Genomic DNA, 26,527 nt, shown 5'->3' with positions numbered 1-26,527 from the left:
GTTTGGGGGCGCGAATGAGACCGCATGGAATTATGCGCGCTGCATTTGGGGGGGGGGAAGTAACAGGACTTTTTTCGTGGCTTACCCCCCCACTCTTGCAATGTAGGATACTCCTGTGCCGAGGACATCCCCCCAGGTTCACGGAGGGTCAAAGACCTCGTGACAGAGCAGAAAGCACACTTTGTGACAGAGCAGAATCCATTTGGAAAGCACAATGATCACCTAGACCCCAAGCTTTGCGGGCTCGGTAATGTAAAGTGCTCTGTGCTAGCACACTGTACATTATCTAGCCCGCAAAGCTGAGGGCTCGGTGTTCATTGCCTTTCCCAAACAGATTCTGTTGTCTGTATTCTTGAGAAGATGGCTTGAAAAGTACACAAATCATAGTAAGATACGCACACATATATTTGTGTGCTTATCTTACTATGGTTTGTGTACTTTTCAAGCCATGAAAGAAATTGCTCCATTTTTAAACTGCACTCCGCCTCCTCATAACTCCGCCCCTAGGTCTTGTGGGATCCCCCATCAAATGTTTCCCATTTCCACGACTGAGTAGAAGCATGTCCTGAAGAAGGTAATCTGGCTGATCAAACCGCTGCAAATGGTAGACACATTGAATGGGTGATAACGAAGAAAGGAGGCTTTTAAAAGTACCTTTTAGAATAGGTTCTCCTCACCTAGACTGGGCCGATACGCAGGGACTTTCTTGAGAAGGGGCATAGCACTGCAACCTAGGGACATCAGTTCCCAATGCAGGAAGGGTTTAGATGTTTCACTTCCCCCTCCTGATTAATTAGTAGCCACATGGGAACTATTGTGTTCCTCCTTTCTGCGTGATAGCATGGGCTGCCAGGTGAAGGCACTGTTGGGTTGCAGCACAGACCCATTTGCGGTTTAGACCTACCAAGAGAAGGACGACATGTTATGTCCACTGACACAATGATAGAATCATGACACACTGCAGCCAACAGGCCTCCTTCTAGGGGAGTCTGGTAGACTGCTTTTATAATGAAGATGAAATCTCTCTATTTAAAGGCTGCTCTTATGAGATCAAAAAAATGGTTTGGGTCTTTATTAACTTTTTTTTCTCTTTTTTCTGTATTTGCCATGTTCTTTTTTTTGTAAGTATTTATTCTTATTTTGATGAAATTGTATTCTAGAAAATGGTTACGTTCTGATGTGATTCTTATTTGTGTGCACATTTTTAACGTGTTTTTTTTATTAATTGTTTAACTTAAATGTTAATGATTATTTTTAACCGAATGACAATACAAAATAAAAAATAAATAATAAAAAAAGTCTACTAGAGCATCTAATATCCGGAAGTGTTCCCTGCCACAGGATTTCTGTTCGATAGCAAACAACTCATTTGTCCTCGCGCTCGTATCCATTGCTACACTTTTTGCCTGTCTCAAAAGATGGCAAACCACATAACGGTTCATCATAAAACAACACACTTCGCAGGCTGTGATTATTCACAGCAGCGCTGTGACAGCAGGAGTTAATGGAAAGAAATATTCTGTGTTAAAATAAACCGGAGGTGAAGTCAAATAGGGAATACGTTCATGTTGTGAAATGCAATATGCCGATCTACGGTAAATAGAAGACATTGAATGCGGATGATCGCTGCCAACAAAAGCGTGTGCTCGCCTGCATATGCATGCATATAAAAATAACCTGTATAGTAGGCAGCAAAGCTTTAAACAAAGGCTCAGCTCACACACCAGGTGGGATCCGACGACCACATGGGGATGCATTTCTGCGAGCGCAACCACAGTCCCTCGGAGGAGGAGAGCGCCACTGGTGCGTTCAGATGAAAACTGCAAAGAGGAACTCTTTCCAAGCGAGCAAACAGCAGGACTGTTCAGCGATTGCTGATCCTCTGCAAGAACTAGATATGGCAATGATGAATACGTTTAGAGGGCAAACTGATTGCACATTTAAGCACATTCCCCTTGTGCCTTTTCACTGCCTGTCTTGGCACAAACACATTCCGCCATCTCAATACCCTTCAGCGAGAATGCAAGTTCCACATCTGTTTTCAGTGCTTCCTGATAACCTTTTTCTGTGGTCTTTGAGCAAGTGCTGTTCTCCCTCACTAAGCTCCTCCGCTGCTTCCCTTTTCCCTCTTTGATCACGGGTGTTTCATTATAAGGTGGTTGTGACTGCTCTTTTTGGTGTTCTTGGGTACAGGCTGTGTACCTCTGCGCTTCATGACACGTCTTTGGGTTTTGTGAGCCAACATCCAGTTCTGCAGGAGCCAGTGACACTGAAAGGAACTGAGCTAATCTTTCCCTCCCACCCAGATATCCGTGGAAAAACAGCTCTATGGGAAACAATGAAGCTCCGCGACCCACAGAGGCGCGTGCACAGAACCCACAGTAGAATGAGCACGGCCAATGGACTCATGAATACCACCAATGTGCCCCCACTGGGCAATGAAATACGAAACAGCAATAATAATGATGATATGATATAATAATAATAATAATAATAATAATAATAATAATAATAATAATAATAATAATAATAATAATAATAATAACAACAACAATAGAATCTCCTCTGTCTCTGGGCAACATGCCACACGTGGTTTTGTGAAAGAGAAAGTATCAAATGAAACAATGAGTTGCATATTGTGCTCAGGGTTTTGTGTCGCCTTCCAGTAGATACATCAGATTCAGTGGTTGACAATGAAAATGGCACCCTTAATGAGATACGTATGTAGGTCACAGAAACAACTAGGAGGTTTGCTTAATACTTACTCATGCATGCACTTATGCACTCCCGTAAACACTTAGTGACACACTCCACATCAGCACAGTAAATGAACATATATGCTAAAGTATGGTGGATGCAGCTCCTTCATAATGCTAGTCTGTATGGATGTGAAAAACCTGGGTATGTCTTTCCACTACTACGCAATGTGTAGGAGTTTGTGTTCACTGTCTGTTGGAACTAACCATAATGGGGGTGCCAACCAGGGGGAGGGGAAAGCGAGTCACTGGTACAGCAACCACTCTTGTTGTGGCTCAGAAATTCGCCCTGGTGACACACCTGACGGCTTCCTCTATTCCAGGATTGTGGTGAATTCCTCTACTGAATGAATGGCTGGCAGGCATTGAAAAATATACAGAGGTAGTCACTACGTTGGTAAAGTTTGGTCAGGGCATCATCCTACACGTGCAGAGTCCATTGTATTAGTTTGATCTCGGCGTGAACCCTTAGTGGAGGATGATACATATGTAGGGGTGAATAGGTGGAGAGATCTATAAATAACTTTGTTATGCATTTTGTGACAAGTATCCAGGAGAAGAATTGGGAATACAGTATCATATTTTGGAATATAGGGGCATGTCTGTATGAAAGAGGAGGTCAATGTGAAGGTTACTAGTAGATCTACACAATTCATTTTTTTCCCTGAATGGTACAACAGTGAATGGGGTGCATTCAAAGGCCCCAAACAGAAGTCCCTTTCATATGAACAGCAGGAATTTAAACACTGAACAAAAACGGGTCTGCCTGTGTTTTTTTTTACATGTTTCAAGTAAAATTGAAGACTGATGTGGAAAAGGGGCCTACCTGTCCCTACCAAAGAAAAAGCAGCATTTTAACATACAAAAGAAGGACACATCAAAGGTCCCTTTCACATGGAAAATAGGATTTCTAAACAGTGACACTTAAATGACTTACATATATGTGTGCAAGTAAAAATGTTTTAATTGTGAAAATGTATCACTGCTGACAGACACATGAGCGAGTTGACAAAAAAAGCAATGCATATTATGTTTCACATACAGAATACCAGTGACATTTGAAAAAGCCACTTTGTTTTCATGGAAACATGTCAATCCAGGGCAAATCCTTTTGCTGGCAAACTTCACAAGGAAATCTCCCACTGCCACTGCCAGTCTGGATGTTACATCTCCCATCTAATTACAAAATGCAATAAGGTATCCTCTTAAAGGTGTTGAAAAACAGTGTTGCCCAGACCAGCTGGCCCTGAAGGCAGTGACTGCAGGACAAGTTCCCCTTGTCTGGAACATGACCAATATGCATGAAGATCGGGGCAACAAATTCAAAGAGCAAGCTTCCAATACAGAGACTGATAACAAATAAAATTAAAATTAAACTAAAAACCTCTGCGTATGGGCTGACCCAGTGAAGGCAAATGGCCTGAAGGCAGGAGAATGGCCATTTGTCCCACATGATAATTCAAAATGAATTTAAAAGGGCTATTAACATTTAGGTCCTTTTCTCAGATACCGTAAGTCATATTGATTTAATTTATGTAGCATGTCTATTTGAATTTCCAGGTGATTGTAGTGATACAAGATTCCTCCACATGTGACTCAGTGAACTGTAATGGCCAGTTAAACTAGGTTTCTGGCTGATCTGAACATTTTTCAAATGTTAGATTAGGTGAACGGGTGGAGATTAAAATTAGGGATATGGGTAATAATTAACATATTCATATTCATAACTGTTATGCTTTTGATGGAAATGTCCGGAAAGTGAAAAATGACTGTGCAACATGTTACGGACCTGGTGGTCCACTCATCTAATTCCCCATGATTAGCTGAATCAGAAAATGTGTATATTATGGCAGTTACTAGTAAATCACAAAGCTTTTGATACGTAACCAGTTATTACCAAAAAATGGAAAGGAGTAAAAATGGCAATTACACATGGGAATTGCCATATGTTACTCCAGACCCCTCAACCAATCCTGACTTGGAGGCTGGGGTTGGAAGGAGAGAGAAGGGTAACTGTCCAATCCTATTTCCGCGAATTATTGCAGGGTACTTCCCCAAGATTGTAAAATTGGTGGTGTCATCGCTGCTATTTAAGGGGGACTGCACTAGGAGGAGGGACAGCCACACAGACAGAGCTGGTGAAATTTAAAATCAGGAGGCCTTCTGAAACTTACCATCAGACAGCTGTAAGGAAACTCCAGAGGAGATTGCTGAGAGTGCATCTGGGTGGATCTGTCTATTACTAGGAAGGCCTCAAACCTCACTGGGTCCTATGGTGGAGAGCAGGAGGCCACGTTTGAGAGTGGAGGGACCAGAACCCTGCCCTAGGTTTCCAGAGTGTCCTGATATGCAGCTGGCTCTCCTGAACTTTAAAGAGAGGTTTTCTATATATGTAAAACTGAGCCCTGGGAAAGCACATGGTGGGGGAGTCTGTTTACCTTAAATCCTTTCCCTTTATAGTGGGTGGGGGCAGGGGGGAACTGTATAGATCCTTAGCCTATTTAACTAAAAATATGAATGTAATTAATTCCCCATTTGGCACAACACTACAGGGTGCATTTTGTTAAAATTCGAAATTAACAAAGCTCACTTCCTAGTGGGCACTGAAATCTATAGACTATAATTTAATTGGCTAATCCTTTTTGTCCTGCTGACCCTGACTTCTTTAAGGAAGAGGGGTGTCTGTGTTCTTAAAACATTTTTATCTAGCTTCCCCAGCACAGGCCTTTCAGTGGAGGAGCGTCAGCAATCCAAAATTCCCCAAATCATTCAAATGTTTTTGTCCGACTTCCCCAACACAGACCAAAGGTGGGGGGGTGCTGAAAAACAAACCGCTAAATCACCCTGTGTTTATTTTAAACCAAAAGTGTGCCAACATCATAATTGCCATATATATTTTTACCAATCTTGAAATCCTACTGCTGGCCTTTTAAGCCCACAGGAAAATCAAACGTGCACAACACATTTATAAACATTTTGGTTATTCATCAGTTTAATTATTTCTTTAAGTTAAATTTGTAGAAAGTGAAGAATTGTGATTGTGTTCTTTTCAACTCACTTTTGTGATGTATTTATGCTGAGAGAAGTTGATTGTGTGGGCCATGGATACAGTGGTGTTTGACTTTTTAATGTACATTTCTACTACTTTTAATTTAATTTAAATGAATACCAATATATTTCCCATACACCAGCCTGGTTTTTGACTCATTGTTAGCTCAGGGGGAGGGATCCAAGGAACATGATATGTGTCTGAAGTAGGGCTGAATAGAAAAGTATCTGTTAAACAGTTTGTTTTGTCACACCTTAAGTGAGGAAGGAAGGAAATCCCTGTGTTGAGGGTGGCTTCTCAATAAACTGTTACATGTTTCAGATATAGGCGATATATATTAGAAGTTAGTGAACATGATTATTTTTTGGGAAGAGCTCCCATGAAAGGAGGGATAGTAGAACATGTTTAAAATAACCTTTCTCTTCTTCCTTAATTCGAGGAGACACATCTGACTTGCACTACCAGAGAAGGCCTATGAACACAGTATTAGCATAGTCAAAACCAGAAATTATGATAGTACACGCAGACGGATGTATATTGCCGATTGGCCACATTTGACAACATGGCTCCTTATGATGACTGTGATGAAGTTGGAAAATCAGCATAAAGGCCAAGGCAATTAGCTTCCAAATGAAATATTAATGAGCATTAGTGACACAGATCCTTTTAGGACAATATCCATTGGACCAACCTCAAGGTATTCTGTTGTGGCTCCTTTGAGCGCAACTGTTTGTAGATTTTAACCAACAACAACTGCAATGGCAGTTGATCCACAATCAGCATATGGATGAGCCAAAGCCAGCACAGTGAAAACCTGAGTGAGCATGCATTCTGCAGAGGTATAGACAGGGTTGGGCCTGAGCGGGCAAGGGCCCCCCAAAGTCTGTAAATGTCCACTCAGCACCAATGTGTGAGCATTTACAGATGTTTATGCAACTGCGGTGGGCCCAACTACATTAGATTCTGGCCCCACGTGTTAGACAATCCTGGATACGCCTCTGCTGTTCTGATTGAGGGAGTGCTCATGGGCCAGTTGTCTTGTGTTGTGGGCAATCTACATGAGCAAGCCCAGCTGTGCATGTCAAATGAGCTTACAAGGCTGGAAGCATTTTTCTTCACCGATATTTCACAGCCCATGGCCATTCTAGCTGTGACACTTAACCTTGTAAAATGTGTTCTTTCTGAGATAAGGAGGGCCTCCTCCAGCTTTTTGCTGCAGTTGTGCTCCAACATCAGTTCCATGACTCAGGATCTCATTCTTCTTGGTTACTGCCTGAATTGTGCATTGTGTGGGCTTTCCAAAGTATCTGGCCCATGAAGGGAAGACCAGAGATAAGCTAATCTGCAGGTAAGGTAATACATTTTTTTTAAAACCCTATGTGTGCATGTATGTATGAGTGCATGTTTGCAATGTAACAAAAATAAATCTAAAAGCTATTTTTGTAAGCTAGTCATAGCCACCCCTCTGCAAGAACCCAAGCTTACCAGGGGAATCCAGACGTGGACCCCTTGCACACTGTTCTTAGAGAGGCACAGCTCCACCTCAATGATCAGGCCCGATGAGGCCGAAACACATATGAGGTTGCTGTTGGTGCTCTTGTTCAGAGGAGAATTGCCTAGCATTTCGCTGCTGGACTGTCCCCGGGCAGGACAAACACTGATATGAAGGGATATTTATCCTCTGTTAAAGGGGTAGTGAGCTAGACTTGGTTGAGACTCTCCCAGGGGTCTTCCACCCAAGAACAGATCATGGGGCCGTGTTCATGCCGGTAGAGGGACTCCCAGAACCCCCTTTGTTTTGCATGTTTGCAATGTGCTATGCTCGAGTACATATATGTGTGTGTGCTTGCATTTTATCTGTCCATGTGTGTCTAGAGGGCATATGGGCCGGGGCGCTCGGGGTGGGAGAAGGCATTTGTGAATTAAGTGGGTCAATGTGCAAGTAACTGAATGAATGTGGGTGAATTATTTATAGGCAAGCAAATGAATGTGAATGCATGTGCCAGTCAGTGCATGAATGCAGGTGAATAGTGAATGTGCAAGTGAATGGACGGGGGTATGTGTGGATGTTTGATGAATGGTACTGGTGACAGCAGCAAAGGCTGAAATACTGACACATATTTGCGCAGCCAGAGTGGGCATATCTTCTTACAGTGTGCATAACATTTTTACTGGCATTTTGGGCAAAGTCAACATGATTAGTGTTTTTACATGGGGATACCGGTCTACATTGGTGCAGCTAGCATGAACATGTACTCCTGCAACGGCATGACTGCCATTATGGGCAAATTTAACATGATGAGGGTTGTTGCATGGAAATATTGACCTATATTTCTGCAGTCTGCTGGGACTTGTTTTCTTACAATGGCTTTGTATTTTTACTGCATTTTCAGCAAATCCAACATGAAGGCTGTTCTTACATGGTGATACAGGGCTGCATTGGAGCAGCCATGGATTTTTACGTGTGTTTCACTACAGAACTGACTGTAGTCTGAGTGGCTTGTTAGCCAATTTGACACAAAGTATGCTGTAAAATGCACTTTTTTAACCAATTATTTTTAAACATTTCTAGTGGGAAGAACCCACACGAAAACCCATTGATTGGTTGAGCTTCCTTGCTGTGCTCCATCGCTCACTCAAATTCATGAGACATGTTTACACACTTTCAATTAAAACGTTCACTGGTCACTGAGTAATTGTTATTCTATCCACGTCCTAGACGCCACAAAAGGGCAACAAACTCATAGGTAGCATTATTTTTTTTTTTTCAGAATTGATGACTGAACACAAATTAATGTCATTTTATTGTGAGGGACAATGCACTCCTGACACCACCAGAATCAGGGGAGCAACGTGTGTGGAATAATGCAATGTTGACAGCACAAAAATGATTGTGAGATATAATGCAAGCAAACATTTTGCTGACATGATGTGAACGTTCTTCGTGGCGTACATGTGTTTCTGGGCAAAAGATTTGTTGTAGAGACAATGATTTAAGTAAAACACGAGAAAAGGCAACTGAACTTGAAATGAACTGAAACGTTCATTTACCAATTGTTTGGGTTAGATTGTGACTGGGGTTGTCTTAATCCATACAGAAGAGTTTTGTTACGTGCTCTCTACCATGCAGAAAGTGCATGGCGAATAAAATTGTCCACTGCAAGCAGCCAGCCATGATGACTCCTCCTGTGATGTTGTACATATAATCCTGGCATCCTGAGCGCTCCAGCAGTTTTGATGCGTCCCAGACCAGTGTTCTTAATTAATGATTTAGCATCATGGATACATCAAGCAAATTGCATAAACTCAAGCATTACTGCGACTTGCCTATCTCTAATAATCTCACTCACAAGGTCCTAGGACATGACAGAACATGGTATTTAAAAAATTGTCACCAGAAATTAGAAAGAACGGGTAACGCTTTTGATATTTGGAATGGTGGCCTGAGTGCGAAAAACTAATTGTGATGCTAAGACCTGCCATTGTGTCTTCCCATACAGTAAGAACACAGGGTAGGAATAGAGCGCGAGCGTATACATAGGGGCTAGATACAAAAAGATCTATTCATATTGGAAGACTTCCTAATCTTCTCTTAAAGAGTACACTCCAAAGCCACATGCCATATAGTCGGCATGCCCTTGGCACTTTGGTGAGAACACAAGGTAAGCTTCTACCTTGCCTGACTATGTAAAGAGGAAATCCTCAATGTTCATCGGTACTGCATGGTAATGGGGAAGTGTTATACGTCCTCATATGAGCATTAGTGCAAAGTGGGTATGTAAATGGATCTCTGCGGTCCACACAGCCCATACCTAAAAGAGGGGTCACAGGTTCTTACTCTGCTCTGAATCTAAGAGTCTTACGTTGAATTGTTTGACGAGAAAGGAACTAGTCGCACAATTGTTAGAAGGCGGCAGGATCCGCTGTCTATTCTCTTGGCACTTTTAAGAGATCAAAAGTCATGCTTATTTCACCCGGAGTGCCCTACAATGCTGTTTTGACAAGCAACATATTACTTAAAAGCAACATTCTATTGGGATGTATGTTCACATACAAACATAACATGCTTGACAAAGTCACATGTTTTACCTCATGTTCTGAATTCATGAAAAAAGACAAAGTTAAGGGGTGGAGATATGCCGAGGAGAATGCAGAAAAGTTGGAGATGGTTACATGAGGGGTGGACGTATGAGTATGAACACAATAATTGATGATTTTATTAGAGGGAGAAGGAGGGTGTGTGAATGAATGATCATGGGGATAGGTGAATATAAAAGCTTATATGTTGGAGGAATGAATGAAAGATGTTGATGAATGAACATTTAAGGGCATATGATGGTTTGAGTATGTGTTGTAACGATTTATTGAGAGCCCACCCTCAACACAGGGAGTTGCTTCCCTCCCCAAGCTAAGTGTCACACAATAAAGAGGGTTATATGTGATTTTACCAAAGTACAATTCAGAGTGGTAAGTTTTATAGAGGTAAAAAATAATGAAAAATTACAATGTATTTTTTTTATTATCAAGGGAGACCCTCCCAAGCTGCCGTTTCCTACCCTTTTAACCCCATCCCGACCCATGTTGACCCCTTTCCCCACTACTATATATATATATATAGGTATATTACATGGCCACGGTAGTGGCCATGTAGTTATGGTTAAGTTGGTGTTTCCATAGGAAGAGCACTTTTTGGGTGGTTTATAACTGCGCTCCCCCTGGACAAATCCTCACCAAACTTTGCAAAAAAAGTATATGGCCCACTCTGAATTTTTTTGTTTGATGAGGATTCGTCCAGTGGGGGAAAAGTTATAGGGGGGTCCCAAAACTTTTGTTTTTTCCCATAGACATATTGGGAAAAAACTTTGCTCACGCCTATAGCCCAAACCGCTGGATGGATTTACACCAAATTTGCGACAGGAGCGGCGGCTTGGTCCCGAAAGCGTGGTGTAAATCCGTCCAGTAGTTTTTTAAAAAAGGACAAAAATGTAAGTGAAAAAAATTAGTGATATCTGTGTTCGCTTCGCGGACACACTTCCCTGTTTGCTTCGCGGACAGGACGGTGATTGGGCAAGCAGCTTGCGTGATGTCCGCGGACATCTGACGTGTTCTCTCATTGGATGCAGTGAAAGCTTGCAGTGCGTCTGGCTTCAGAGACACCCGCCATCTTTGTTCCTCGCATGAGAGGCTTTGTCAGCAGGAGCGGGATCTGCCGCCTGCACAGTAAGTCCGCCCCTGCCCGTGTGTGTCTCCTGTTCCTCCCACCCCCGCTCATGCCCCGTGTGTCCTTCTTGTCCTCCCCACCCCCACTGATGCTCCGTGTCTTCCCTGTTCCTCCAGCCCTCCGCTCACGCCATCAGCACACGATGGCCAGCGGAGGGCCGAGGAGCGGGATCTGCTGCTTGCACACGAACGCCGTTTGTCTCTCTCCTTCCCCCCCACCCCCGCTCATGCCCCGTGTGTCTCTCTCCCTCCCCCCACCCCCGCTCATGCTCCGTGTGTCTCTCTCCCTCCACCCCACCCCCTGCTCATGCCCCGTGTGTCTCTCTCCCTCCCCCCCACCCCCGCTCAAGCCCTGTGTGTCTCTCCCCCTCACGCCCACCCCCCGCTCATGCCCCGTGTGTCTCTCCCCCGAACCGCCATCCCCCCGCTCATGCCCCGTGTGTCCCTCTCCCTCCCCCCACCCCGCTCATGCCCCGTGTGTCTCTAGCCCTCCTCCCCACCCCCTGCTCATGCCCCGTGAGTCTCTCTCCCTCCCCCCCACCACCGCTCATGCCCCGTGTGTGTCTCTCCCCCTCCCGCCTACCCCCTGCTCACGCCCCGTGTGTGTCTCTCTCCCTCCCCCCACCCCCGCTCATGCCCCGTGTGTCTCTCTCCCTCCCGCCCACCCCCTGCTCATGCCCTGTGTGTCTCTCTCCCTCCCGCCCGCCCCCTGCTCATGCCCCGTGGGTCTCTCTCCCTCCCCCCCACCACCGCTCATACCCCGTGTGTCTCTCCCCATCCCGCCTACCCCCTGCTCATGCCCCGTGTGTGTCTCTCTCCCTCCCCCCACCCCCGCTCATGCCCCGTGTGTCTCTCTCCCTCCTCCCCACCCCCGCTCATGCCCCGTGTGTCACTCTCCCTCCCGCCTGCCCCCCACTCATGCCCCGTGTGTCTCTCTCCCTCCCGCCTGCCCCCCGCTCATGCCCCGTGGGTCTCTCTCCCTCCCCCACCCCGCTCATGCCCCGTGGGTCTCTCTCCCTCCCCCGACCCCCGCTCTTGCCCCGTGTGTCTCTCTCCCTTTTTCACTGAATATGTATATATATTTATTTTAAATGTTCTGTATTTTTACTGTATTTTTTACTTTGGTAAAACTTACCACTGATTTTCTTCTAAACAAAATGACTGGATATGAATGAATGGTTAATTCCAGTTCTTTTATTCAGACATATCTCCAATTCATCAAATACCCCTTAGATCCTTCCCCCTGAGCTACCAATGAGCCAAGAATCAGGCCGGTGTACTGGAAATATATTTATATTTATTTGAATTAGATGTTAAGAAAATCACACAAAAATGTTAAATACCACTTTATCCGTGGCACAACACAATAAACATCTCGCAACATAAATAAATCACACAAGTGAGTTGAAAAGAACACACATCACAATTCTTTACTTTCTCCAAATTTCACTTCAAGAAATAATTAAACTGATCAATATACAAAAACAATTACGTATGCAATGCTGTGCAATTTAGATGTTCCCTGCTAGTAAAAGAGCTAGCAGTTTGGTTTACTGATTGGTGCAATGCAGATGTCAATTATGATTTCACCCAATCTTTTTTCTTAAGAATAAAACAAGGTTATTTAGCAGTTATTTTTTTCGACACCCCTACTTTTGGTCTCTGTTGAGGAAGTCAGACAGAACAATTGGGATGATTGAAGAATTTTGGATTCCAGACCCCCCTCCACTTAAATGCCTCTGTATGGGAAGCTAGGAGTTTAGGGACTGTTCTAGTTTAGGGAAAAAAGACACCCCTCTTCCGAAGTCGGGTGAACAGCACACATAGGATTACCCAATAAAATTACAGGCTATAGTGTTCACTGCACACTGGGAATGAGCTTTGTTCATTTAGAATTTCAACAAAAATCACTCGGTAGTGTTCTGCCAAGGGGAATTAATTAGATTTATATTTTTAGTTAAATAGGCTAAGGATCTACACAGTTTTTCTCCCCCACCCACCAAAGGGAAAGGATTTCAGGCCAGCAGATTCCCCCAACATTTGGTTAAAAACGGCTCAATTTTCCTTACATAATAATTATAATGATTAGTTTTTTATAACATGCTTAATAGGTTTCTAAGCACGGACTGCAAATCAAACCTGTGTTGCTCTGCGTCGGCTTGCTTCCAAGGTGAGTGTGTTGCCCCTGAGCTATCCTCTGTCATCATTGCCTCCTTCCCTACACAGCTGAAATGCTTACTGAGTTGCCAAAATGGGAACTCACTTATATCCATTGTGGACCCAAAACCATCTCTAATCTACTCCAATAGCATGTTATATAATCATCCTCAATGTGATGGGTATAACATTTCTGTTCTTGGATAGGACACATGTGGTACATCTGCACACATTTAAACATGAAACCTAGTGTAGGAAGTGTGCCTGCAGTAAGACTTTTCTCTGAAGCCAAAGTAAATTTGCAGCATATTTCCATTTCCGTTAGAAATAAATGCATCTCAATTATATTCCTAAAGCAATCACATATGAATGGCAAGGTCAGAAACTTCACGGTGCACCACATCAGGTAATGGAAAGCCATCCATTCCTGCATCTCTATTCGCATCCCGAGATAATTACACCTCTGCTTAATCTATCTATATAATCTAACAGTATAATAAAAGGCAGATCTATGTTTTTCCAATGCAGTCATTGCCTGCTGTCACCTCTAGAGGGAGCTGTTGCCTTAAGATATATAGAGGGAGCTGTTGCCTTAAGATATATAGAGACAATGTCAATTCACATAGCTTTGCTTGGTCTCACCGCTGCAGGGAGCTGTTTGATGCCTTAGGATATATAGTGGTCCTACTATGTCAATGAAAACCTGTAAGTTGGCCCTGTGTACACAGGCTTTCACACTAGTTATAAACAAGGCACTACAAGTGCCATAGTACAAAGAAAGAAAAGTAACACAACTGAATGAGTCAATCCATATCACATTGAACAATTTGAGAACTCAGCACGTGCAAATTACATTATGAAAGTAAGCTTCTATGGCTGTGTTTCATTTGCAAAAGAATGTATTGGCACTTTCAGAAATTAGCATATTGAAGCTTCATTGGTGCATGCATGTATAAATAAATACATATATTCCCTACTGCACATGCCACTTTGAATGCCTCTCTGTTGCTTCCTGCATTAGAAAACAAGGCTGCCACACCCAATGCTCAAATGGTTGATTAATGATGCAATGCAGTAAGGCAGCCCAAAGCAAGCAGGAGTCTGCCCACGAATGTTTCATGCTGCAGGACAACCCACCAGGGGTGTTGCTAGGTCTGGAAAAGACCTGGGGCTAAGCTGATGTCGGACCTGTCTGAACTGGGGGCTAGCTAGCCTTTTGGCTGTAGCTCCTGAGATTCTATCTGGGGCTACAACCAAAAGATCAGGGGCTATAGCCCCCTTAGCCACCCCCTAGAAACGCCTCTGCAACCCACTCTGTGTAATGGCTATTTTACAAATTCCCACTCAAACTACCCAAACCTTATACTTGCACTGAATCTCTTTACAATTTCCCCACCTCTAGAGAGAGTAATTAGGGAGGACTTCTCTACTGCAAAACGTAGCCTGTGGCTTGTAGGCCGAATGTACAGAAGCATAGCCCTGTTTGGCAGCCGTCATTACTTACTATAATTGTGTGATTTGATTTCCAGCTATGGGTCAGGGAGATGGCAAGGGAGCAAGAGATACTGTTATGAATGAAGTTACATACTGGAGTATTGCTCGAATCGGGGTGTGGCCGACATGGTCATCTAAGGATCAGGCAAAACCCTCAAAGGAGGAATGTTCTGCAGAAATAAAATAGCCAACCAAACTGCTGCTGTAGCTTCACACACATCTGAAACCATACACTATAAAGGGATATTTGGGCCAAAGTGGCTTCACGAACTTTCAGCCAAAACTAAAAGGATGATAAATGAGGTAAAATCCGCCATTATAATAGCGGTGGGACGCACAGAATCAACAGAGTATGAACTGGAAATGGAATCCACAGCAGGAATGGTTTTCAACAAATGACCATTGTTAAAGAATTGTAATAATAACACATAGTCGGTTTGGAAAGTAAGGCTATTTGAGGGAAGCTCTTACCCTAAACCATTTTCCTTTGTGCATTAGGTCCACGACTACATTTCAAATATTGTATACTCACAGAGAAAATAAAAAAATCAAACACTGTACACTTGCCCATACAACATCGATCTTAGATTGCAATGGCCTACTGTAGGCACACCATTTCAAAAGCACAAAAATAGACATTTGTTTGATTTACCAAAACAATGACAGCTGGCAGCGGAGTGTGCTTGCGCACATGAATCATGGACAGGATTTCCGGAAGGTGACCCTCGCGGGACGCAACAAAGAACATCCTGGTGTGGGGGAAACATGTAAAAGGACTTTAGTCATTAGTCATAGCCACAGAGAGATTGTAATCACATGAAATCAAGGGACACATGGAGGGAAAGCCACTTACAAAAGTATACATCCACACTGCTCTAAGCCAGTACATGTTCCATCTTAATTCTTATGTCACTATCTTTGTTCATTGGTAACGTTTATTTGTAAAGCGCCTATACACAAGGCAAGTGTTTCAAAGCGCTCGAGGAGGGTGGGAACATGGGGAAAAGCAACAGTCATTCAGAGCTCTTGAAATTCTGAAACGATAATAGTCTGCACAGACAGAGTAAGTGCATATAATACGATTAACAGTTGAGACACAGTAAATAGGTCTGGCGATTCTGCAGTTTTCCATTCTTGGCTTATATTTGATGTAAATAAAGTCCACTAGGAATGAAAGACATTAAAGCAAAATATATATATGTAGACACATTTCTTTGTGATCAGGGTAATTAATTGTTTCGACCTCTGAAGGATGAGGGGCTGCCCCAGCTCTGCCACTTGATTCAAGTCATGTGACAGACTCATGATCTGTCCATCCAGTAACAAATACATGAATGTAATGACAAGCTTTTACATGCATGCAACAAAATGGAGATATGGTAAATATTAAGGTCTTGTGTGTTGTGCAGATGCTTTTCAACCAAATCAATTCTGGGCAGATTATCACATTCCTCTCCAGGGAAAACCCATCTCTAAACGCTAAATGGTTCATTTGCCCCTGCAGTCACACTTGAATATGTTCTAACATTGTCAATCTTTACAAATTGTGTTACGTTCCAAATGTCGTCTTTTTCTAGACATAAGAATAGTTTACAGCTAAGGCAGTGGTCGAAGTGGGCAGGAGCGGTCGGCAGCGGTGCTCCCATACTTTTTATTTTTAAGTTTCACTGTTCCTATACTTTTATTTTAAAAATAAACCGTTCTGGAATGGTTTAGTTATAAAATAAAAGTGTAGGAAGAAGTTGAATCTTGCATTTCAGTGCACTGCACTGAACATTCTCATAAAGAGCAGGTGTGTTTGTTTGGGGGTTTGGATTGTGTGTGGAAGGGGACACAGGGATGGAGTTTATGGGGAGCGGGGCAGACCAGTGGGGAACATAGTTCCACTACTTCTTTTCGTACACTTCGACCACTGAGCTAAGGCCAGTCTTTTCATAAAGAGGGATTATGAGGTAACATTGCTTGGAATGTTGTGTCCTCCTTCATCTAGTCAGGTGTCCTCTAGTGAGCCGTCTTCTTCATGCCAGTAGCTTCCAAGAGAACTCCCAAAAAGCACACAGCAAATGAATAGCTGTGGCAGTGTTACACAATAACCTGTGCGCGGGCATCTACATAGAAAACGTGAAGGAGAGTTTACGTGGCGGGTTACTGTATGTGCTGCTGTACCTATAGACAAATCTCTCCAGTCTTCCTAGGACTTAGTTTCCAGAACTTTGTTTTTCAAAGTGAAATCTCAGTAGAATGTTTTCATTGAAGGATACCACTGGGGTTAAGGAGGGACCGGGCCCATAGAAGTGTTACTAATCCCTTCGCCAGTGTCCATGGTGCACCCCTATCACTTTGTTTCTATTCAGGATACCGCTAAATAATATCCACAAACTAGGCATCAAACTAATTCCTAGCAAATCCTCTCCCCAATTTCTTAACAAGGGCTGACCTCAAGCTTTGTCAAGACTGATTATATTTTAGCCAATGCACTTTTGGCTAAGGATATGATTCTGAAACCCTTAAATGGGTTGTATTCTCAAAACAGACCATAGGAATCCCACAAAATAATGGCATATTACAATCGGTTACTTCTATGTTAAAGGCCTGGAGTAGGCAGAATGACTGTTCATCAAGTTTTGGGCAAAGTCTAGGAACAATGGCAGCCTTATTAAACAGTAAACAATGTTTACTGAAGGCCCTTGATCAAGGGCAATATACACTGCACATTCTCCCTGACCTGTTTCGATACTTTCACCCAGTGGTTAGAACAATCCTAAGCAGATTTTGAAGGAAGGCCAATTTAATTGATTTCTTAAGTGGCTTGCATCCTTTCTTAAGTGACAGAGAGAAAGGTTTGCATAGGAAGGCGGGCAGGATTGCCCAGTGGGTTGTTTGTGCATGAGGAGTATTTCCCTATTGCTTCTCCCTGCTCGTTTTCAACTTATCAGTGGTTCATCTAAATTACCCAATAATTCCCTTATATGCACAGATGTGTTAGGTATCTATTACTGAAAACGAATTATGTGGGGGGATGTCACCTGCAGGGGTCAATGCAGTGACAAAGAGGGCACCCGTTCACCTAAACATCTGCAGCAAATGTTCCTTTTCTTAGCTTTGCCCATAGAGTAGATCTAGTCTGGTCATTAGTGCTGCCATGCTTAGATTACTGTAACAGTGTGCATGCTGGCTAACTAAACAAACACATACTAGAGTTACAAGTAGTCCATGTCCATTCAGACTTATCCTAGGCCTAAACTATTGTGGCACTATTACTCTCGTCTTACATTCCTTGCGCTGACTCCCTACAGATCAGGCAATCACCTATAAGACTCCTTGCTTGACACACACACCTTAGGAGTCACAGAGACCTTTCTACCCGAGTGGACGGACCAGACAGTACATGCTTTCTCTGATCCACAAACTTCAAATGCACGTGCCTCTTATTTAACGGGTGAGCATGAATCCACTCGAACACCAAAAGGAAGTTCGGGAGAGTTTGAACCGCACAGTGGAAATTCCGCTGGCTACAATTCCACACAAAATAGCCCTCTCCCAGGCTCACCAGCAGGCTACAGTTCATTTCCCCTATGCTCATCTGGATTCAATGCTGCTTAAGGTCACCAGCCTGAAAGATTGAAAAGTGGTATTGCGCTGAATTCATATATTTATAGTTTAAAACCCAAATGTAATTTGATTCCCTGTCTCCTTGAATTTATATTCGTTGTTGTTGTTTTCTAACATAAACACCCTGTGGTTTTCAATAGGGACCTCTCTGTCCAGTGAATCCCATAGCAAACCATAGTCATAGAAAGACTTTAGCCATGGTCTATATTGGAGAAAATGGATCGGTTCAGCTACGCACTGACCTTGAACAACAGAAAATAGTTCCAAATGGGCAGGAACTTAGGAAAGTGTTCCTACCTGCCCCAACCTCTATGAAAGTGATCCAATTGCCGGCACTTGTCTGTTCTTAACAGATAAGAATAGACTCAAGAAGAACGTGTTTATCTCTATATGTATCTGAATTTAATGGTAAAACAGGGCCATTTTGGAAACAAAGCACATTGCATTCAAGGGACCACCCATGTTTGCACTGACGTGCTGTTGAGTCCCCTGCATCCAACTTGCAACGTTTGGAATGGGGAGTGGAACAGTAAAGACGAAAACAAGGTTAAAGAGCCTTTACGCTTTAGATTTTCTGTGTATTTTGCAAATATTTAAACGCCTCATGCAAATTACGCTTTGCAGGCACCATTTACCAGGGGTGCAATGACACGTGCATTCCAGCGGGGGCTAATTGTTGATGGGACGGGCCACTTACCGCAAGGGTTGTCTGGCATGCAACCCAAGTATCCCCGTTTCCCACTGGTCCCTTTCCCAGCAACCACCACCCCCCCAACTCCCACCCTCTATCCGCCGCGTGCACGCGTGCACACACACACACACACACACTTACACACTCCCTCACTAATTTAAACATCCCATTGACCATACACACTCCCGTATTTACATTCATAGCCAGCTCCGATACATCATACATTCATTCACACGCACACTCACACACACATTACATACACACTCGTTGCACACATGCATACATACACAATGAGCTAACATGCAACACCTTTTAACACTGCTAGTTTCAGAAAGTCTTCCCTCGCCTCTCTGCCTTACAAAAAGCAAGTGTGAACATCAGCTCCCTCCCCTCGGATGTGAAAGAACACTTAACATTGTTTTATGTTGGCTTGCATCCATGGGGAAGGGGCTGATCACTGGTATAGTGGGAGCCCCCACACCATCTGCAGTGCAGGGGGCCACACCACATGTTCTGGGAGGGGGCTCCCTCTGACTTAAAACATTTAAATTAAAATAAAAAATAAAGTTTTAGTTTCTTTTTGAAGTCACTCAGCCTTCATAAATACATTATGTATGTTACAATGTAACCACAATAATGACTTTATGAAGACAGCGTGAATACAAAAACACGATTTCTTTTTAAGTCCGAGGGCTCCAACTACCCGATGACATGAAAGCCTGTTCCTGTGCACTGTTGGTGGCTTGCATGTATTGCATATTTTGATTAGTGTTACCCTACAACACAATGTTTCTCAGGAAGTGTGTTGTATAAAGCATTAAAACACATATATCTCTCTCCTAGTGCAGTGTGTGGCATACCCCTGCAGCAGCACGTTTGTGCTATTATGCAAGCGTGGTAATCTAGGTCGGCACAAAGTGTGGCGTGATGCGCAATTTGTTGCGAAGCCTGGTGGTGGGCCCTCAGCATGGCTCACAGGGGAGTCCCCAAGCTCTGTGCTAAACCACTGGGTCAGATGTGCGCATTTCATTTTTCTGATGCAGAGAGGGGATGCAAGCCTTTCTTGAAACTTGCAGCTTACAAGTTTTTCTGCACCAACACAGTAACACTTTAACACTGCAACTTCCCTCACTTCTATGCCTAAATAAAAGCAGGTGCACACATCAGCACCCTCCCCTCAGATGTGAAAGAAGACATAACGTTGTTATAAGTTCGCTTGCATTCGTGGGAAGGGGGCTGCTGCATGCGTTTAATTTTTTTGTTAGGCAGTGGAAGCCTTTCCTGAAACTTGTAACTAACGTTTTGCTGCGTTTGTGCAAATCCATCTTTCTGCAAAAACACATGCCATTTTAAAACGGCTGGTTTAAGAAAAGGCTTGTCTCCCCTCTCTAACACCAAGCTATGTCTGGAAGACCCACCCTTCAGCGCAAATTTCAGGGGGGACAGGGGAGGTGTTCCGCCTGGCATTTACCAATCAACTGGTCTAGAATCTGCCTGCTCAGTAGCAGGTGCTAATGCGATGCAGATTCCATAAGAAGCCATTCATTTTAAGCTTTTATGGAAATCGCATGTAGGCGTAAAATGAAGTGCACATACAAGACAGTAGAAGAATACAAGAAGGAGATGTTAAGAGCGCTCCAAAGCCCTCCTATGACTTGTTTCATCACGGAAAAGGGCAGGTGTGCAAAATAAAGGTGTAAAAGCATCACACTTTGCTTTTACACTTTCATTTTTCCCTTCAGACCCATTCTAAAATGACCCCCTTAGACAAACATAGGGTGTTAGGAAGAATTCTCATAAATGTGCTAATTTCTTTCACCTTAGAGACCCCCAGCAACTTTGCTTGTGTTCCCTGATTATGGAGTTTTAGACAACTCCATAGGCATTATCGTTTCATTTGCGTCACAGCACCCTCAGTGCATTGACACAGGGAAGCCTTTCAGGCTGTCCCAAGGTTTAAATACCTTCTCTGGGATAAACTACTGTTTCCCAGAGAAAGTAAAGTTAAATTGACTTTACTAGTCTTTTTAAATTCCTAGACCCAGCACATCCTATCTTACAACAGAGTGCTAGAGGGGTTACCAAGTATCCCCTATGTCTAGAAACTCATGTAGCAGTCAAATGCTACCCTTTCCTCTCGTAATGGCTGGTGGCAGTGGTTTTACAACAAACTACCATGATTTCTACCGACTGCGAACACCGGTAGCGTTAAATTGCGGGAGCCATGTTTTTCAAGAAGGCATTTTAGCCTCCTTTGTTTAAATGGGTCCCGGTCTTCTTTTTTTGCCATTTCTTTTTGGAAAGGTCCTTCTAGAGTTTGTCTCTGCTTGCCAAACTAGGTTTGATCCCTTTGTTCCTATGCTCAGGGATGTCATTTGGGGGTCTCCAGAGGTCGCAATTGCGACCTCTGTGGTCTCCCTTGCGACCTCTAAAAAAATTAAAAATGTCTTTTTTTGTTATTTTCTTTTTTGCAATGCAAGCTCCTGGGCTGTGGCCAGCACCATGTGGCTCTTTAATTCTGGAGTGGCTAACTTTCTTGTTCAGGCCCCTTAAAAAAAAAGAAAAATTAGAACATGAGGGCCACAAGTCTAACACTTTCAGCACTGAACCTAAATAAGAAAGAATAGGAATGCCAAAAAATGTGTATTTCTGGAATTCGATACAATAATTGCTAGACTCATTAAAGTTTTATTTCAGGCACACTTCAGTGACTGATTTAGTCTGTTCTCAAATGCTTCAACTCAGCCTTTCATCCTTCTGAGGTCGATAAATGGGTACCAACACAGGTTGGGTGATATTGGGTGTATATTTCTTCTATGTAAAGCGCTTAAGCTTAAGTGCTATATAATAACACATCATTATCATTTGGTCATGGACGTCTGCTTGCAATCACAGTAATTTGGTAATATGGGCCTATAGCCGACTTCTCCCTTTGAGTTGGTGGGACCAATCAACTCATAACTCACATGGATACCATTCTTGTAGTTGGTTGTATTTTCCTCAGAGTGCTGCAGGAAACCGAATAGGCAGGGAGAAGGACACCAGTTTGCGTGCAGGAAGACAGCCACCGGAATTGAAGATTTGCCAGTTTGCTAGCTTTGTGACCAGTCCCTGTGTAGTACAGGAGTCCCCTGACATCCTCCCTCTTGTCCCCACGACTGAAGCTCAGGAACAGCGAGATCTGCAGGAACTGCCAGGATGAAAATTCTTCAGCTGCATCTTTTCTTCAACATAATCTACTGTGAAAACCCGACCAAGAGAACTTACCTCTCACTGTGAAAGTGCTTGAAACTCTGGCAACTTGCAGGGCTAGTCAGCTTGTGACCCGACAAATGAATCTTTCTTCTATGAACTACTTCTGAGCACCGTGGCAAAGGCTTTTCCGTTTATCTACCAGAACCGTTTTTACCGATACAAGACTCTAGCCCATTGACTTTGGCCTACCTATTGCATTGGACCAACTCCTCTGGTAAACTCAAACTATTTGCACTGTTTTTGAATAACTCTAATATTCGCTTTACTAACTTATGCCTTTTTGCTCCTACTTCAAATGCTGTGAATGCCATTTTGCTCCTCCTTCAAAGTGGTTTAAATGCCTCAGATCCGGGTAGTGTAAAGTACTGTAGAATATTTTTGTGTGATATTGATTGCCTCCTTTTAGTGAATGTTTTCTGACTGTGTAATAAATTAATAAGTGTTTTTACCAAGAAACCTTGAGTACAAGTGTCTATCTGAATACTTGTAGTTATAGACCACTTTAACACCCTTACAGCTCACATTCCCTCTTGAGATAAGCCTGGCTGCTCAGCTCGCTACCAAAAACTGTGTGCTACAGACTTATACCAAAGGTTGGTTTTGTTTACACCTGTAGTCCTAGTTGTGTGTAGTGGTCAAAGAGGGTACTACATACAAACTCTGCCTAACAGTTGTCCTGTTTACAATGTTCCTGACTCGTTTGAGAAGATTAACACACATGAAACAACACCTTTTCAGGTGCATCCTATTGTGAACATTGTTGATTCCAGGAAGGGCTCTCAGTGTGAAATATAAGGCACATTACAACAAAGGCTGACAGAAACAAACACATCCTGCTTAATCCCATACATGCCATCCAGTGGGAGTGGCCCGTGGCCACCTATCGAGCGATGCTGACTGTAGGACCAGCACTCGCTTTGTTCTAACTGGCCCCTCTCTCAGACTGGCCTATTTTTTGTGTGAAAGTGGGCCAGTTTGAGTTATTTCACAGGGCTGATAATAATTTTGACCAGTATTAGGGAACCAATAATCTTTCATATGCACAATTTGCAGCACGTTTTACCAACTATTCCCCCATTGGTTCTACTCAAACAGCCTGTCACAAAAGGAACGCATGGACATTTGCAATTGAGGGCTACTTTTTCATTGGTTCCAGAACCAATTGCATATGCAAGTCCGGTCCTAAGTCTGGACTCCACGGCAAAGCACCCCTGGACATTCCCACATTGTGTATCTTTAATTCTGTAACACGTTGAAACAGCGACATTGCAGCAGAATTGCAGAGAACGCCACTTGCCTTGAGACTGCAAAGACCCCGCCATTCATAGACCCAAAGCAGGAGAGGGCGACGAAGATGGGAACTGCCAGTGAGAAGTCTCCCAACAATCGCTCGGCGAAGGTCTATTAAAACAAGAGGAAGACGAACATTGCGCGTTATTAGGGCATTAGAATAAACCTGGAGAGATGCAGAAAAGAAGCAATTTTAGATCTTATCCTCCTCAAACTCCCAAAGCACTGAGGTAATATTGGCTCAGATAAAGATGCAGTAAATTACCTACGAGCGCTTTCGAAATAGGTGCGCGGGAATTACCATAAATGCTGCTACAGCACTTTATTTTAATTCAAAATCTTTTTTTATTGCTTTCTTTTTCAATGCACTCAGAAACCAGCGCGTGCTTTAACAGCTTGTAACGCGAACAACCTCCGTCACGATGCACCCTGCGACCTCTCGTTACTGCACTCACTCTTGCATCGAAAAAAAAAAAAAAATAATTCAGCTGCTTTGAAACAATATTTTGTTTGTAGGAACTTTAATCATGCAGCCGTGGGAGGGGTGACTGGAGATGCTGTTGCTCTTTGATTGCAGTACCATGAATGCAAACTCTCTGCTTCATGGGAGAAGGGGGACCTCTACTGTCTCTAGATAATCGCAGATGCGTGGCTACAGGCCATTGCCCTGAGTCGATTCTTCAAACATCGTTTCGATATGTGTGGTAATAGCTCGCAGATGCATCGAAGCGTCAGGGATGAGGACGACTGGGTGAAAGCAAAGGATTGCCTGCAGTTGCATAACATGTTCAACAGCAGACATGTAACCTGCTGCTACTCAGAAAGGAACGGTTAAGATCAATGAAGGGATGTTCTATTTGTAAACAATGCTTTTTCTTTTCCTTTTGTGTTGAAGCCAGCAGTTTCGCCATTTTCAGAGCTAGCCTTTGTGTACAGCTTTGCACACGCTGCTGTCTCATGCCAAGAATGGATGAATGGAAGTATGGTAGGTGAAAGGATTGGTGGATGATTGCTGTTAAATGGATCGGTGGACGAGTGGGAGGGTTGGAGGAAAGGAAAGAAGGAAAGAAGGAAGGAAGGAAGGAAGGAAGGAAGGAAGGAAGGAAGGAAGGAAGGAAGGAAGGAAGGAAGGAAGGAAGGAAGGAAGGAAGGAAGGAAGGAAGGAAGGAAGGAAGGAAGGAAGGAAGGAAGGAAGGAAGGAAGGAAGGAAGGAAGGAAGGAAGGGAGGGAGGGAGGGAGGGAGGGAGGGAGGGAGGGAGGGAGGGAGGGAGGGAGGGAGGGAGGGAGGGAGGGAGGGAGGGAGGGAGGGAGGGAGGGAGGGAGGGAGGGAGGGAGGGAGGGAGGGAGGGAGGGAGGGAGGGAGGGAGGGAGGGATGGATGGATGGATTTAGGCTTAAGTGAGGCAGAGCCCCAAACAGTGGGAAGGCAAGGCCAAATAAGCACACATTATCAAGGATGTGATGAGGTTCTGCTGTTCCTAGTCCAACTCTATGGCTCAATTCTATCCCTACTTGGGAAGAGGCCTTGGACTCAACAGTATGAGCTTGACTGACTGATCTCAGGGTGTGCTGTTAAAGTAATATTGTACTTTATTAAACCACAACCCCTACACGCGATCTGTAGCACCCTGGGTGTGCCCGTCATGTATACATATATAAGGGTCACTCTGGCAATGATGCATTCCTAATTGGCATAGTTTAGGAATAACATCTGTTTTGTTGTGAGCATCTGAAAGTGGGAACAAAAGGTTACCAAAGTTTTTTTTTTGACACCATGGGAGAATCAGTTTTCGGTACAGCCAATAATAACTCTTGGATAGAATACTGCATCTAACCTGTTTTCCATTAAACATCAAATTATGTGTGGGTGGAGCTATCCGGGAGAGAAAATGAAAACACCAATAGGACCATGCAGCTCGCAATTAATGCGATAATACTATTGGCATGAGGCATCAGTTTGAGCATCAAAGTTAGTATTGCCTAAGTAGTTTGATCAGGAGAATTAGTGATTCAGTTGTACTTGTGGGGTATACATTCAGCCCCATAATGATATAAACAGAGAGGTCAAGCAAGGCCACTACTGCGAGAAATGCAACGTTAAATGTCATTTTAAATAAAAAGTTGCATTTCTCTTCTCCCATCACTTGCTCCCTTCCTTCCTGAGGGACCTCAACCACCATGTCCGCTCCATCTGCACTGCCTTTAATACCTCTAACTCCTTCTGTGCTTTCCTCTCCATCTCTCTTTCAATATTTGTTGGTACGGCAGTGTGAGTATTCATTTGGTATGGGGTGGTAACAGAGATGGGGCTGGTGCTGTGGCTGACAAGGGCACATATGTTGGATTGCTAGATCGGGTGGTGGGGAGGGTTGGATAGCATTCTACTGGGGGTGGTGGTAACTGTTTTTCCCCAGATACTGCTGCTTTAACTACACTCAGGGTTGTGTCGTTATCACACTGGGATTTACACTCATCATTTTCCTCTATATCCTCAACCATGTTCCTTAGTTCTAAAATCTCTTTCCTCCTTTGGAGTGTTTCACCTCTATATTTAGCAGGCAAAAATATATACATGTGTTCCAGTATCCCTCTATTGTTCGTACCCTGCTCTGGCTATGGGCGGAACATCCCCCCCTTATGTCTGTGCCACCCATTGCTTATGTTATTTCTCACTGTTATACTTATGCAATGCACTACACATGTACCACCATGTTGAAAATACAATGATATTATACAATATGATATGTCATTTATAACACACCTATACACATCTTACTAGGCCTTGTCTCATTCAGATTGTGTAAATGAAAGAGTGCAAATTGCAGGGGGGAAGGGAGTGGGGGAAATGCAAGGGAGAGGGAAGTGGGAAGTGCAATCAGGGCAGCGATTGCTCTGAGTAAGCACAGCCAGGTCAGCACTGCTCTGGGTAAGTGCAAGGAGACAGGGGACTGTAGAGGTTACAGTACAGCCCTTACATGCAAGGTAGGCCTAGAGGCAATGCAGT

At 43.6% G+C, this 26,527-nt stretch overlaps 1 protein-coding gene across 1 annotated transcript in view; it reads right to left on the bottom strand.

Annotated features, from left to right (window-relative positions):
• Positions 1-26,527, bottom strand: part of SLC7A11 (solute carrier family 7 member 11) — a 1,087,616-nt gene that overhangs the window by 251,397 nt on the left and 809,692 nt on the right. Inside the window, exons 8-9 of the mRNA XM_069631050.1 lie at positions 23,532-23,635; positions 15,329-15,425 (exon numbers count right to left, since the gene is read on the bottom strand). Of these exons, the coding sequence (XP_069487151.1) occupies positions 15,329-15,425; positions 23,532-23,635 (201 nt within the window). The remainder of the gene's footprint in view (positions 1-15,328; positions 15,426-23,531; positions 23,636-26,527) is intronic.

This window comes from Ambystoma mexicanum, chromosome 6q, assembly GCF_040938575.1.
Source record: "Ambystoma mexicanum isolate Mex_15411 chromosome 6q, UKY_AmexF1_1, whole genome shotgun sequence".
NCBI classification, from domain to species: domain Eukaryota; kingdom Metazoa; phylum Chordata; class Amphibia; order Caudata; family Ambystomatidae; genus Ambystoma; species Ambystoma mexicanum.
Note: the sequence above shows the minus strand (reverse complement) of the source record. Positions and strands in the feature narration are given on the sequence as shown.